We start from the raw sequence: 15,912 nt of genomic DNA on the forward strand, positions 1-15,912 counted from the left end.
GATTACATGTTTTCCTAATGAGAAAATTCTCCAGGTCAGAGTGTAAATGAGGTATGACAAAAAGAACCTAGAGAGGATAGTGTTTTTAAGAGCAGTTTTTTTTTTTTTTTAAATCTTTTTACTATGGGCCATAAAATGTCCATGATCGTGACATAAATGTGAACTATAAATTAGACCAATTACTTTTAGATTGGTTCCTTTTGGAGAAATTTCAGGAGTAAAGTCAACTTGACTTTTTGACCATCGGCCCAATAAAATGATAAAGCTGCCACGCTTTGAGTAATCTAGTTTAGTCCAACAAAGTCTGGCATCTTAACAAGGCCAGACTAGTTACTCAAACCAGTCTTCAGTGTAACATTCAAATGATTACTCTGTGCAGTCCCGGAGGTATTCATTACAGACAAAATTGCTCTTGTTGCCTTGCATACGAGCTGAGTTTTCAATGGGAAATGAAAGGATGCCTGGAAAAATAGGCCACCTAATTAAGTTAAACTACTCTAGCATTTGGCTTGACATCTTCATTACTCAAAATTAAAAAGATGCTTCACTTGAGCACACAAGTTACTATTGTTTATGTTGTTTTCTTCCTAAATTGGCTTCTTACATGGAAGTCTGTTTTTTAGCATTATATCTTGAAATAGCTCACATATTTCTTATAGTTTATAAAAATGTCTTAATAGCGGCGTGGATACTGGATGCAGGCCCCATACAAATATCTACATATATTTGGTCTCATGATCATTAAACACAATCAGTTCTGCATATTTTCCCCATCATTTGTGTATTGGTGTGGTGGAACAATTGAATCCTTACCCACCCAGCCTTCATTATTATGATTATTATTATTGTTGTTATTATTATTATTTTAGCTGGGTATTGACTCTGTTGATTATAAATGACCCTTCATAAGAAATATGAATTTCTCAAAAATGTAGATCATGAAATTAAAACTAAAGTTCATTTGTCCAGTAGAAGTGTTTTCTATCAACCTCGCCAGCAGAGCTATTTTAGGAACATTTTTAAACATAAACACATGTAAAGCTCACCATCTACTGATTGCCAGTTTCTACTCATTGACACTAATGAGGCTGCTGACAGGTTAAATGTTGTGTATCATACACATTTCCAAGCTGTGGGATTTTCGAATGTAAGACTCATTTTTTATTTCAGGAAATGAATGTTTGTTGCTGGGTATGCTGGAGAATTTTATTATAATTGTTGAACAGTATGTTTTTTCCAGCACTAGAAAAAAGTATATCAGATATCAGATAAAAATTATGGAAATATCTGAATGGGATAGCACTAAGTGGTGTAAATAGATTCTTAAAACATCAAGCTCTATTTGGTGCATGGTTCACTCATTGGGAAAATGTCAAGACACACCAAGATATTTAGGTGATGGAAAAGGGTATGAGGCTCTAGTACGCAGACTGACAAACTAAGCAGTGGCATTTGATAGTTTTTGAAATCAGCATTTTGGCTTGTTCACAAATGTATTTTGAATTTTTTTCTTTAGCATATAAACAATTATGAAAACTTAAATGATCTTTTCCTGATAAAATTTAAAGTTATAACAAGCTATACTTTTTTTTTCTAATACACCTGTCACTAAAAAATGCCCAAAATGTAAGTGTAACATTTCACATTTCACATAGTAATATGCTGCCTGGCACAGTGGCCATGCCTATAATCCCAGCATCTAGGGAGGCTGAGACAGGAGGACCACAAGTTCAAAGCCATCCTCAGCAATGGTGAGGCACTAAGCAACTCACTGAGTCCCTGTCTCTAAAAAAAAATACAAAATAGGGCTGGGGATGTGGCTCAGTGGTCGAGTGCCCCTGAGTTCAATCCCCAGAACCAAAAAAAAAAAAAAAAAAAGAATAGTAATATACTGAGTAATGTCACTTGTCTACAACAACTTAGTTTCCCAAGCACTTAAAGATTGTTCTAACAAACACTAAAACTTTAATACGTCAATATGTCCAGTAGAAGTCATGCCATTTTTAATATAAAACACCTAGGCTTAAAAAAAGCTGAGGTTTTCTGAGACCTCCTTTTTCATAACTTCACCTGCCACCTCAAACACCTTTTAATAGTGTCAAGTTTTTCTTTATAATTTCAGTTCCTCAGTTTGGAAGCAGACCTAGCCGGACTTCCCAGAAATACGTAGAAAGTTTTGGTTTAATTCTTACCTATGTCCATGAGTTTTCTTCCATGTTCTTTCTGGTGTATATTATTTCACTGTATAGATATAATTTTTTTTAACTATCACTCTGATGATTTCAAATTATACAAAATTAGTTGATCACTACCTTGGAAAATGTTTTCCATACCTCCCTTGCTGTTCTTCAATTATGATAATTGATCCTGTTGGTAAAAAAGCCAAGGGAGTGACTTTTAAGACACAGCAACAAATTATTCAAATAGAAAGGCCTGATCTGAAATTCACAAGAGCTGTAGTACTCATGAATTGCAACCAATAGAGAGGACTTTCCTGGATACAATTGGACTTCCTAGCATTTCAGGAGAAGACCACTCTTCAAGAAGGGCTAAGCCTACATGAGTTGCTATTTTCTAAAATCATAAATCAGAGTGGCCTTAAAGAAATGGGGTTGAGGGAGAAAATAATTCTCAGGCTGGGGTAGGGCCCACAGCTATGTTCTGAAGTTTCCTTCAGAGAAGTCTGGATTCAACTGTGCTGTGGGTACGGAGCTGTTATTTTCTAAAATCAGATACTATGTTATCTCACCCAGCTTCTGTAGTTTTGTGAGGGTAGTTTGGTGAGTGAGTAGCTGTTCATATTAGCATCTCTGTGGGTGAGGATTGCAAGATGACAGTCTTCTTCAGCCACCATCTTGTTCCACCCCCATTTCAGCTGTGTGTTTCTTATGCTCTGATTTCAGTTAAACTTCTTGCTCTCAATGATGATAGTTAAGTTTCAGTAGGAAGCTTCAGTTTGGCTGGAAGTTTAGGTTAGCATTTTCCTAGCCCAATGTTATAAATGAATTGGGTCCATAATAGCAATAGTTGTCAGGTGCAAGCTACCTTTTGAACTGAGCAAAGGCTGTGCCTACATTATCTGGTTTAATTCCTACAACAATTCAATGAAAATGAGCCTGATTTATTGACTTGGGAAACAAAAAGTTACTGAATTTCATAGTGAAGGACTCTGGCCTTGGGAAGGTCTAAGGTCCAAGTCAGACTCCATCTTTATTTAACTAAGTTTATTTTTACATTAGAACAAGATGAAAATGTTGCCAGGTGAGGTGGTCCATGCCTATAATCCCAGTGGTAAGGAGGCTGAGGCAGGAGGATCACAAGTTCAAAGCCAGCCTCAGAAAAAGTGTGGCACTAAGTAACTCAGTGAGACCCTGTCTCTAAATAAAATACAAAATAGGGCTTGAGTAGTGGTTCAGTGGTTGAGTGCCCCTGAGTTCATTCCCCAATACCAAAAAAAAAAAAAAAACACAAAAAATATTGATATACTAAAGTCAGTTCTTTTCTACACCAAGATAACTGCAAAGGGCTATTCTGAGAAATATTAGGTTAAACCAAATGAAACCACTGATATTTAAACATATTTTAGCTACAAAATCAGCAAATTAATATTTGTTCACATATGGAAGCTGCGTAAATATAAGGTGGTTTCATATTGTACTTGGATTTGTGTTTCCAGGCTGATGATTCCCCTTCTTTACTAGCCCTTTCCATGTCTATATATCCCCTTTTATGCACTTTGCAGATGAGGAAACCAAGGCCCAGAGAGGTTAAAAGATTTGCTTGATTTTTTTGGACTAGTTGGGTAGATGGGAATCAATAACATCATTATTTAGATTCTTTTTTACAATTAATAATTGAGTAAAATTCATTAGGTTTTAATATACTGTTTTTAAAAGTGGGTAGTCTTTGAACTTTAAAAAATTTTACTTTGTAAAAACCTGAGTTGATTTTTCTTAGATCCCCTCTTGAGCATAAATATTGGACTCCAGAATGTTATCCTAAGAAAAGAAATGGATAAAGTTATTCATGACAGTGATTCATAAGAGAAAAATTAGGAATACCCCGATGTTGAAAATATCATTATATTCATGTTATACAATTTATTCTATCAGTTTATTTAGCAATAATATAGATGGTATCAATTGACATGGAAAATTAGTCATGATTCATTTTACATGATCAGATTAATCTATATAATGGTACAACAATAACAATGTAGCTAACATCTATCAGTTGTTTTTCATAAAGCAAAGTATTGTCCAAAGTATGTACATTATTTCTTTTGCTTTATTCAATCCTGATAAACTCTTGAATGCTACTATTATCCCTACTTTACAGATTTGGAAACTGAGGCCTAAATTAATAACAACATATACTAAGATATGACCAAAGATTTTCATACACCATTTCTAGCTCTATAATCAGATGTCTGTAATCTGGCTTCTGTTTTTAAAAACAAAAAGCTCATAAGGAAATAGCAAGTATTCATTATTTATTTATTTATTTTGTTGGTACTGGGAATTGAACACAGGACCTCATGCATGCTAGGCCAGAATTCTACCACTGAGCCTCATCCCCAGCCCCAAAAGGAATTGTGAAATACACAAATTTCAATGTTTTGTTTTGTTTCTGAATGGCTAGATTGAAAGTGATTTTTTTCTCACATGTATTTTCTGTTAAAAAAAAACAAGATTAAAATGGGTTATTTATAAAATTTCTAAAGTACAGTAAAAATATAAGGCTAGTCTCAGAACGTATCAAGCCAATATGAGAAATGAAAAAAATTAGATAAGTAAAAAGTATGGATTACATTTTACATAAGATTGTAAATTAAACAATGCAATTAAATTATCCTCTATAAACACTGAATATGGAATGGTGGCCTGTCACTGAAAAACAGGCTTGAGGCCCATTAGGGTTTGGGTTTAGCTCCTCCCCTTAAATCGGCTTCCCTAATCATCCTGTATGGGTTGTAAGGGGAGCACATTATTTGTTTTCTGGAAGCTTTATTTTAATTTTTTTTTAAGTCGAAGAAAGACGTATCTTATAACAACTGCACACAACTCTTGGTTTTAAAATATCCTATAAAAATACTGCCTGGAGACCCATGCAGAATTCTTTAAATGATATGAAGGCAAATCTCTTCTCCATCCCAGAATCCTTAATGATTATGGTAGGAGAGCCCCTGTATGTAAAATCTCAGGACTTTTCTGGAAATACATGGGGGAGAGAGTCTGACACTAGCCATCAGAGAGGACTATTAGAGAACCCTGCCCCACCTACACCCAATCTGAATTAAGTGCTGGTCTCTGGAACCCCAGATCCTCTAAGCTTCACCCCATTAACTTCAACCTCCAGGTTCAAAGCTCTTTTGCTTCTCCAGGAAGAACCAGTGTCAGGCATCCTCTGGGCAGGTTCCAATTCACCCTGTTCTCTGGTCTCATTCTGGTTTTGTACACTAGTTTTCTTTAACTGAGCAAATTTTACCTTACACCCCAGGTATAGTAGAAGCCTACATTTAACCCGGTACCCTTAGCTTGTTTTGCTTGGGGAAACTAGTCTTGCCCTTGAAATTATCTGAAGGTTGAAGAGCCGACCTTAATATGGAGCCTCCTTGTTGCTGCTGGTACAGCTACCTGGGCTGGCTTATGGGTATGAGTCCTCCTGGATCACTTCTATCACATCTCAGCAAAAGGCCCTGTTATCAGTGTAAATCTGCTCATACTAATCCCACCTCATTCCAGCCTCAGGTCCTTCCTCTTTCATTTACATTCTGAGATCACTCAGTTTAAGACTTCAAGTATGCTGCTCCTTATTGGGAGCCTAAACTCCTCTTTCTTTCCTCAAATTTATTCCTTTAAAATAAATGTGTCTTCTTGTTCTTTGTTTCTCAAATCACCCTTAGCAGGATGCCTTACACACAGTAGGAACACAACACATGCTTCTATGCGGAGAAAGGCACTCGCTGTCTTTTATTTAATGTGGGTTACAAAATTAATGAGCATAAATAAAATAAATGCTATGCTTTCTACCAAAAATTTCATTTTGCTAACTGTTGCTTGAAAAATTAGTACATTGTGTGTTTTTAAATGAAGATGATTTATTGCTATTGTCTAACATGTGAAGAAAGACAAAAAAATTGTTTGCAGGATCATTGGCTTGAGCACATCAATGGCACTGTTGGACGATTCTTGCTGAGTGTGAAGATGATTTATGTAACAGACCGAAGCTTTCCACAGTAATACATTATAGTCTCGAGCTATCAACCCTTGTTCATGCAGAGACAAAAGAATCTGAAAAAATACCTACTTCTGAAGTCTCCTTAAAAGAAATTAGAGATCATGTTGATGCTGTTTAAACACTTCTGGGAAAATCAACCTTACGCTGCAATATCTTTACTTCTGAAAATGTGCAGAGGAAGTTTATTATTTTTCTAATAAATTTCTCACTTCACTTTGCTTTCCTTTGAGTTATTCGAATCATGCAACAAGAATGTTCAATAATAGAAGATGAAACATGTTTAAACATTGGCATTTTTCTATCTTTGACTTTAAGGAATTATGTTACAGATTAAAAATTAAGGCATTCTATATATGTGTGATGGCAGCAGTATTTATTTATCTTTCAAATAAAGATCTATATGAGAAACATATTTTACAATGTTATAACCATAGCCATATTTTTAGTCTATGCATGATTGCATGGATCCATCACATAATTTAAAGATGTGTACAAGACGATATCTTTTGAATTCTTCTGAGTTATGGGACTTCTGTCACCAGAGATTGAGTGCTAGTTATAATGATTGCAATATGTGGACAGAGACCCACAAATATAGGGCCCCTCTGGTAGAGAATTAGATTTTTAAAAGAGAAGAAAAAGCCAAGTCCAGAAGACATTCCCATTATTTATTCCTGGTCAGCATACATTGACACTGTATTTGGACAAAATGAAAACATGCATTCTCTACAGTCAAAAGAAAAGTCTGTGTAATTAACATTCCACTTGCAGATGCAGTAATGTAGAATGAGGATAAAAAATAAGAACAGGCTGTAGCAAAGGAAATGTGAATTGCAGACAGAGAAAATAATGTAAACAGGATACCCAGGTCATTGACTATGTAAAGCATCATGATTAAAAAGGCGTGTGAGTCTGTAATTAAACAGACAGGGGAAATGAGATCTTCCAGAAATTAGGTGAGAAGTTTCTTTTTCTTTTTCATTGAAATGGGGGCTGGGGAGGGTTGGATATGCAGGAAGAATGTTGGTTTTAGTCAAATGGCTGAAAAGGCATCCATGCAAGCAGATCAATCCAGAGGATCTGAAGGATCCCCTTTAACTTCCCTAACCCCAGTCTCTTGATTCTAGGCTCAGAATTTATCCTTTTGATTAGCAAATTTTTTTTGATACTAGGTATTGAACCCAGAGGTGCTTAACCACTGAACCACATCCCAGCCATTTTTTAAAATATTTTATTTAGACAGGATATTGCAAAGTTGGTTAGGGCTTCACTAAGTTGCTTAGGCTGGCTTTAAACTTGCAATCTGCCTGCCTCAGCCTCCTGAGCTGCTGGGATTACAGGCGGGAAGCACCATGCCCAGTTGAAGATGGCCTTTTTAGCAGCACAAGCCAGCGTGTTAGAATGTGTACCTTTTGTGCCCATTCAGAAGTGGACATTTTGGTTCACAAATGCCTTTTACCTTTTACCTGGGTTAGTAGGAGTTGGATCTCCAGAAACTCATCAGGCCAGTGCTACAGGCCTGCAAAAAAAGCTCCTTGAAGGAGGGAATTTGTTGATGTTCTGCACATTAAGTTATTAATAGCACTTTCAGCATCTTTTGACTACTTCCCGTTCTCCATTCTCTTTTTATCCTTCAATGTAAGGCATGCAATTTAATCCCACCAAAACACAAGTGAGGCTTTAGCTTAGCTTTTTGTGGAGAGCGATTCAATGCATTATGTATAAATGGGGTACACTTTTCTCCACTAGGATGCTTAAATAATGGCAAATAGATGGAAATTCTGTCATTGTGGGGAACATATCTAGATCCCTAGCATGGTATCTATTAGTTTTCTTAGACTCTCCTCAATCCATGGCATGTCTATTAACAACCATAGCTATGCAAAGCCACCCTTTATTAAGAACTTTTAATCTGGCAAACATATATTAGAGGACTTTGCACGTATGTTTTTGTTTTTAATGCTCCTAAGAAACCCATGAAGCAGGTTTTGAAACTGAGCCTCACAAGGAATAAGAAACTTGCTTCAGAACCCAACCTCAGAAATGCTTTCAAGAACCTGGACACAGACTTGTACATTGGACCCTGAAGCCGCAATTCCTTCCAACAAGCTCTGTGACTGTTATTAGTCATTGAAGGAATCATTATATGTACTCTCAACCAGTCCAAAATCTGTCTCCTTGTCGTCAGAGAAAGATGTAGACCTTTATAAGCTAAATGTGCAAATACCACCTTTTAAGGTTTTAAGAAAATGACTTGCAAGAGTCATCAACTCTATTATTTAGAATTGTAAAAATACTCTCATAAGGATGGTGATATTTAAAAATTACTACTTTAATACTTCCAACATTCCCTTTGTAGCCTTGAACAGTTCATATGTTTTCTAGAATTAGCCAAGTCTCATGACAGTACATCCCCACCCCATACTCGTGGGCATTTGGATCCTTCTCCTAGAGAGAGTTAGACATGGTGCCTCCATACTGGGATGTAAGGGTCCTAATATGCCTGCTAGCACTAGCAACATGACAAGACTTAAGATCAGGGAGAATTGGGTTGGGTAACAACCATATAATTTTGAGTCATTTGGATCATATAGACTGGCTATAGTTTGGACCAAATCATTTTGCATATTTAGTTATTATGGTGAAAATCTAAGGTAAAATGAAAGGTATTACCCTAACTTTACCCCACTATCCTTAAATGGTTTCTCTCCGTTTGTGCAGGTGGTCATCATTGACATTGACCATTGGCTGGGGAAGAGAGAGGTGGGATGGTTGAGGCTACGGTTCTGATTCTGGCCTCCTGGCTGGGATAGATAAAACATAATTTAGGTCATGATCTGGTACATGATGCTACCTTTGAATGTCTATGCCTGCTCCGCCCCAGCCTTCTTTACTGGACTCGAGCCCCAGAGAGCCTCCCAGGACATGGGATTCACTCCTTGGTGGGCTCTAACTCAGGCTAAAAAAAAAACTATAGTTCTGTGATTTTGTGGGAATTTAGAGACCCTCTTGGAAAGGATCAAATATCTTTGTTCCTGAGAGGGTTGATGAATGAATGATTATTCATACTCGAAGCCACTCTGAAATTTGAGGCATGGAAATATGTTGAATGGAAAGAGCCTGAGTCACCTGACAAGGGCAGCGTATCACTGGATGGCTGTGACGTAAACCTCCTCTGACTGCGCAGCCCCTGCTCCCTCTCCTGTGTTCCTATTGCTGGGGTCAGAGGACCTCAGGCCCATTCATCTAATTAGGCCCTCACTGCTGGCCAGGTGTGGGCATCAGAACTGCTGCCATGACCTGACTTTAGGGGTCTAAGCATTCACCCAAAGGGACCCTGATGTCCTGTCTGTAGTACATATTAAACTTCTCCAGCTTCTGTGAATCAGGGGTCCATAAACTCTCCCTTAGAAATCCTCTGGAATCTCTGTGTCACTATGGTATGGTAAGTGCAAGCCAAGTCAGCATCCAGAGAGGGACACACACTTCTTCACCCACCTGTCCCCAAGCTGCTCAAGCTAAGACTCTTCTAACAGAGTGTTTTTGGCCTATTGACACACTCTGACCTGAACCGACCAGCACAAAGTCTTGGGAATACAAGATAATTATTCAAACCCAGGGAATAATAGGGGTATATTCAACAAACTTCTTGCTTCAAAGGCTCATCTTAGCATTCCTTCATTCAAGCATTTATTCATTCATTGTTTTATTTATTCATTCAGAAACATTTAACATTAATTTTAACCAAGCAGCTTCATAGATAATGAGAGGATATACTAGATCATATCTTATGGTTCTTCCCCTACTGCAAATTGTCTGGAATATAAAATGTATTATTAAGTTAAACACCTTCCTATTAAGTTTTTAAAAATCAAAGTTAAGCTGTAATGTCATAGAAATCAATGTTGCAGAATTAGCTAATTCATGTCTATGTTTTTTTTTTTTCAAATAAAAATTAGTCTGGCATTAACTTTTTAAACATTTCTGGGATGTTTTGACATTTGTACAATTACCATAATGCTTTTACATGGCATCAGTTACACTGTTATACACTCTCAGCAAATAATCACATCATGACTTCTAATGCAAAGAACAGAAACTACTAAGTAGCCTTACATTGTTAAAATTCTTGACCCAAATAACTACCGATTACTGGTTAAGTTGTGGAATCTGTGGTTTTGGTATATAATTGCATGGATTAAATAACGTTAATGCGTAATTACATGAAAATAAACCACGTACCTTAGTTAAATTGCAGTACAATTGTTATCACCGAATGTAAAGTGATACCAATTAAACCTTCCTTTGAAACACCACAAATTAAGATTTAACTACTGAAGAAACTCTAGAATATAAAGTCATGGTATACTCTGGATAGAATATCTCAGTATTTTCAGAAGTTTAATGGTGTTTCTAAAATTAAAAACATCTTTCTTCTTTACTTCTGCATTAATTGTGACTTATTCAGGAAAGTTTCAAATAGGCACTGGATTAACTTCTTAAAAGATGTATCTAAAAGATATTGACAAAGAAACAATTAAGGAATTAAGAATTCCTCTGCTCATGTAAAATAAATAATTTTTTAGTGGGTGGGCACTGGAGAAGAATTTGGGGGGCAGAAAAAAGGAAAAAACTTGTTACTAATGCTGATTCTGTTTAACAAAGGAAATTTTGTTTAACACAATTAGGAATTTTGTTTAACAAAGATAGTTGAAGATTACAATTTTGTATCATTCAACCTAATAAAATAGTAAAAACTGAACCACTTATATAAATGTTTCTAAGCAAAAAAAAAAAAAAACCAGTTTCTTTATCATCTATTCAGCTCCTTCTATGTACTTAGTTGACCCGTTTACCAGCTAAGTGAACTTGGACAGGTAGTTTAACCTCTGAGCCTCAATTTTCCTTTCAGGGAAATGGGAGGTAATAATAGTTATACAAAAGCATATTATATGGTTCAACTAAAGACGTGCAGTCAAAGAATTCCATACACTACCTTTTATGAAATAGACATTGATAAATATGCTTTCTTCTACTTCCACACTGGGCATCTTTTAGGCTTCTGTGAATATCTGTGCAAGAAACTGATGACTTAGATCTGTAGACTTAGGATACATCAGGTACAGGAGAATTTAATCAAACTGGTAATTTTGACACAGGTCACTAACATATATTTTTCAGACAAGAAATACATATCGTTATAGAAGAATTTAGTAATGGGTGATTGAACTTTTCAAGCTGGTGACTTTTTAAAAAACAGAATGTTAGAAATATCAAGAAACATTATCTATAAGGATGAATCAAATTGTTCCTTCATATACCCTAGACTGTAACCCACACTTGCCTCTCCATAACCAGGTCTAAATTCCAGGTGTTCAAAGTAACTCTTCATTTAATCTTGTCTTCTGACAGCACCTCAACAAGTATATCAAAACTTGTACAACATTTAGCAAGTGCAATTTGAAGATTTTCTTTCTGTTAGACAAATAGACGCCATCTGGAAAAAATAACCCCAGGCGCTTGGACGCAGGAGCATGAAGCTTATTGGCTGAACACCCAATGAATACCTTACACTACTTTCTTTGGCTCCTACCCTTTGCCTGCTCATTTCAAATCTTGCACACTTCAGTAGGCTCTGTGCTGTTAGACAAGGGGATCCTTGTTACCCATGCACGCAAACACTCTGAAGGCTCTCTTAATTTGAAAGATAGGCTTGCAAGAATTATCTGGACGGAAATGTTTCCTTTCATATTGAGACACCTGTTCCATAAAGGACTGCTAAATATAGCTGTGCATTGATATTAATTTCTAACAATGTTTCTTTATTCAGTTGTTGCTTATATTTTTCAACTTTTACCACATTCCATTTTTAGACATGAGTGTCTTAATATAATCTTCCCTCCCTCCCTTCCTATTTTATCTAAAGCTTGTAAAAGAAAAAGCCCCAGGTGCTATTATTTTTAATGATATTTATTTTAACGATTGACTTTTATTCCAGAATTAGTAGTATAATAATATTAGTATTACTTTGTCTGACACAATGGCCTGAACTGAATTTAAACAGTTGCAATATTATTTATCAGCTTTTAGGAGGAGATCAACTATATGTTAATAGAAATCATGAAAGCAATCTTCACTTTTGTTTTGATGATAAAATCTTTGTGATAAAATTAGCTTTTAATGGCATGCTATATCAAACTTTTGGTGCACCCACACTTATGCAGTAAGCTTAAGTTACTTCTTTATTAGTAACTTTTCCTTTGTCAATTGTGAGCAGGTAGCTTTTCAAAACCCAAAAGCAATTGCCCCAGACTTCTGGAATTCATTTTTATTACATCCCATAATCTGAGCAGTAGGGAGCCCTATGAAACATGTTCGATCAAACATTAATTTTATAAATTGCCTTCGTTCCCCACAATTCCCATGAAAAAGGTATTCAGCTAGATTAAAACTCTGGAAAATTTTAATGGAACCTTTGAAATCTGTTTGAGCTCGGCTTCCTGGAAAAATAAAAACTGCCTAATGGAAGCAGTCTTTATACCAGAAGTGGATGTGCCTTTGAGGCAATATTCTTCTATGTGAAATAGTGAAATGGCAGCTGGGTAATCTGCATGCTTGAAATGTCTCTGCCAAATTAAAGGGTCATGTGTGCTCTCTCACAGTGAGGAAGAACAAGTCCACGAAATCTGTAACAATGTCACTCTTGTCTTCTTCTCACAGTCCTACCCTGGTCCAAGTCTGGAAAGCGAAGACTTTAACATTCCTCCCATCACTCCACCTTCCCTCCCTGACCACTCCCTGGTGCACCTGAATGAAGTTGAAACTGGTTACCACTCTCTGTGTCACCCAATGAACCACAATGGCCTGCTCCCATTCCATCCGCAAAACATGGACCTACCTGAAATCACCGTCTCCAACATGCTGGGCCAGGACGGAACGCTGCTCTCCAGCTCCATTTCTGTGGTAAGAATCTGCTTACCTGTTTGTGGTGGGGAGGGAGAGACATAATAAAGGCAAGGAGTCATTTAACCAAAGGACCTTTCAATTGGGATGATGGTATTCTGAAACGATGAAGACATTTTTAGCTATGGAGCATGCTTCCTATAAATCTTTCAAATTCCTAACATGATTTTCCATTTGTATTTATGACAAGGCAAAATCAGTTAGTTACTTGTGTGGTCGCTCATATTTGCAACCCAAAGTACTAAATGTTGCTTAACATTGAATGTGCTGTCACACAAACTGGCTTCCCAGTTTTCAGATAAAAAGAATCCTCCTAAAGGATGCCACCTCCCATCTAGGGTAGGATTCCTTCCTACAGATAAGATCCCTACATCTCTGAACAGGAACTGCTGTCAATCTTGATTCCCCCCCACCCATTTTCTACTCTCAAATTTCACAAATTTACCTTATAGGGGAGGCAAGAAAGCAGTTTTTATTTCTGTTTTGGAAGTGTAATTTGTTTGATCAAAACTCACCCTTTGAATTGTTGAACAGTTGAAATTTCTCAAATTTAGTGGGACTGTTTATCACCCAGAAAAGTAGTTAAAAACTGTAATTCCCAGGACCTGCCCAGAGAGTCCAGGGGTCTGTATTTTTACAAGCATCCCATAATTGAGAAACACTGACTTACCATAAAAGCTTTCCTTCTGGATTTTATGTCATCTAAAAACTTAATTTCTCTGTCTGTATTACAAGGAGTGAAAAAATGTCAGTAATATATGGCCACGGGCAGAACTTCTGACCACGTCATTAAAAACTCCTCTCAGGTTAACTGTGACTTTTAATTAGCACTCTTTGATTTTCATTGTTCAATCACTTAACAGTCCAACTAACTGTGTTTTTTTTTTTTTTGAGTCACCTAACATGGCTGTCATGTTCACAATGAGCAAATTGATTAACTTGCTCATATTACATTGTTTCTGATACAAAATGCATTTCATGTGGTCACTTATCTAAATCACTTCCAGATACATCTCTAACTAGAGCCACTTCACAAGAAGGTTTTTCTGATAATCACCAACCTAATGGGGAGGGGTGAAAAGGAAAGTCAAAAGAAATCCCCAAGTAGTTTTGGAAAATGAAGCTGAAGGCCACAATAGTTCATGCAGTTCTCCTAAAATCTGACTGCCTTCTGGGTGGCCAAGAGGGGGAAACTTACATGCAGCAGCATCAGTAGGAGAAATCCCAGCCCAGTTGCCCTGGTTTTTAGGTTACACTACATCCATTTGCATAGATGTAGTAGTCTATGAATATTAACTATGACTTCATAAGATAGAAAATAGATTTTTTTTGAACAAGCATGCTAAACATGTGATTCTGAAAATGTTATACATGAATATGGTCACTTTGACAAATCAATCTGTTCCTCTTTGGGTCTAAGTCTTCAGATCCAGTTCATGAGCCCATTCAGGCATCCAGAGCATGCCTTGATGGGGATACCCATTTTTGTGTGGGTGTATAGTACTGAGGACTGAGTCAAGGGTACTTTTTTTTTTGCTTTTATTAAAAAAAAAATTAAATTTGTTTGTTTTGTTTTTGGATACCAGGACAAATCAGTCTCGCTATGTAGCTGAAACTAGCCTTGAACTTAAGATCTTCTGCCTTGGTCTCTTGAGTCACTGGGTTTACAGGCATGTGCTAGGGTGCCAAGCAGAAGCCCCATTCTTTATAAAAGAGAGGAAGGATGCAGTCAGGATATAAAATGCCAGTTTTGTCCTCCATGCTTCATCCTCATAATGCAAATCAGAGTTGGACTGCAAGCAGGATATGAGATGCTCAATTATATGATTTTAAGTCTCAAGGGGATTTTTTTCATTATAAAGTTGACCTCCTTCCTAGTCACCCTGTAGTTCCCTTAACATGCTCAAGGCCCTCCCAGTGTAAAAGGCAATCTTTGAGAGATGTATGTGCAATTTCAATAATGGTAGATCTGGGATTCTTCCAGATTTGCTACCTGTAGGAGTCACCGTCTTCTGATGGCACACTCATGATGGCACTTGGTTGCAACTATGATACAATCTACCTTCTAGGCCTTTCTCCCACTGTGCCTGCCCCTCTTTCTATCAGGAGCTTCTGTTCATTCATCTCTATGCTTTCTCTACCCAGCCAACCGTCAAAACTGGTCTTCGGGCTGGGTGCAATGATGAACGCTTGTAACATGGCTCTGGAGGCCAAGGCAGGAGGATCACGAGTTCAAAGCCAGCCTCAAGGGGCTAAGCAACTTAGTGAGACCCTGTCTCTAAATAAAATACAAAATAGGGCTGGGGATGTGGCTCAGTGGTTGATTCCCCTGAGTTCAATCCCTGGTACCCTAAAACAAAACAAACAAACAAAAAAAACTGGACTTTGGTATTTTTGTCTCAACATGATATTTCTCTTAAAACTATCTATTTTGTCCACTTAGACATCTATTTTGTCCACTCACAGTACTGATCTGTGCTTATAATACTGCAGACAAAAGGCTACTCTGGCCAACACCAGCATTGATGTGCCTTTGGATGAGCTTTGTCACTGTCCCATAGACTTCATATGATGCCAGAGCTCTTCTGTAATCTGCATGCCAGTAATAACTGTCTCTTGCTACTGAACACTTAGATGCAGCTCATGGAACTGAAGGACCATTTCTATATTTTCACTCCTTTTAAGCTATTGACGTATAAGTATCCACAT

General features: G+C 37.1%; 1 protein-coding gene across 1 annotated transcript in view; it reads left to right on the plus strand.

The window, feature by feature from the left end:
• The window catches only part of Tox (thymocyte selection associated high mobility group box), a 298,838-nt gene that overhangs the window by 162,844 nt on the left and 120,082 nt on the right, over positions 1-15,912 (plus strand). Inside the window, exon 3 of the mRNA XM_076836214.1 lies at positions 12,961-13,203. Coding sequence (XP_076692329.1) covers positions 12,961-13,203 — 243 coding nt within the window. The remainder of the gene's footprint in view (positions 1-12,960; positions 13,204-15,912) is intronic.

Source organism: Callospermophilus lateralis, chromosome 16 (assembly GCF_048772815.1).
Source record: "Callospermophilus lateralis isolate mCalLat2 chromosome 16, mCalLat2.hap1, whole genome shotgun sequence".
Taxonomy (NCBI): domain Eukaryota; kingdom Metazoa; phylum Chordata; class Mammalia; order Rodentia; family Sciuridae; genus Callospermophilus; species Callospermophilus lateralis.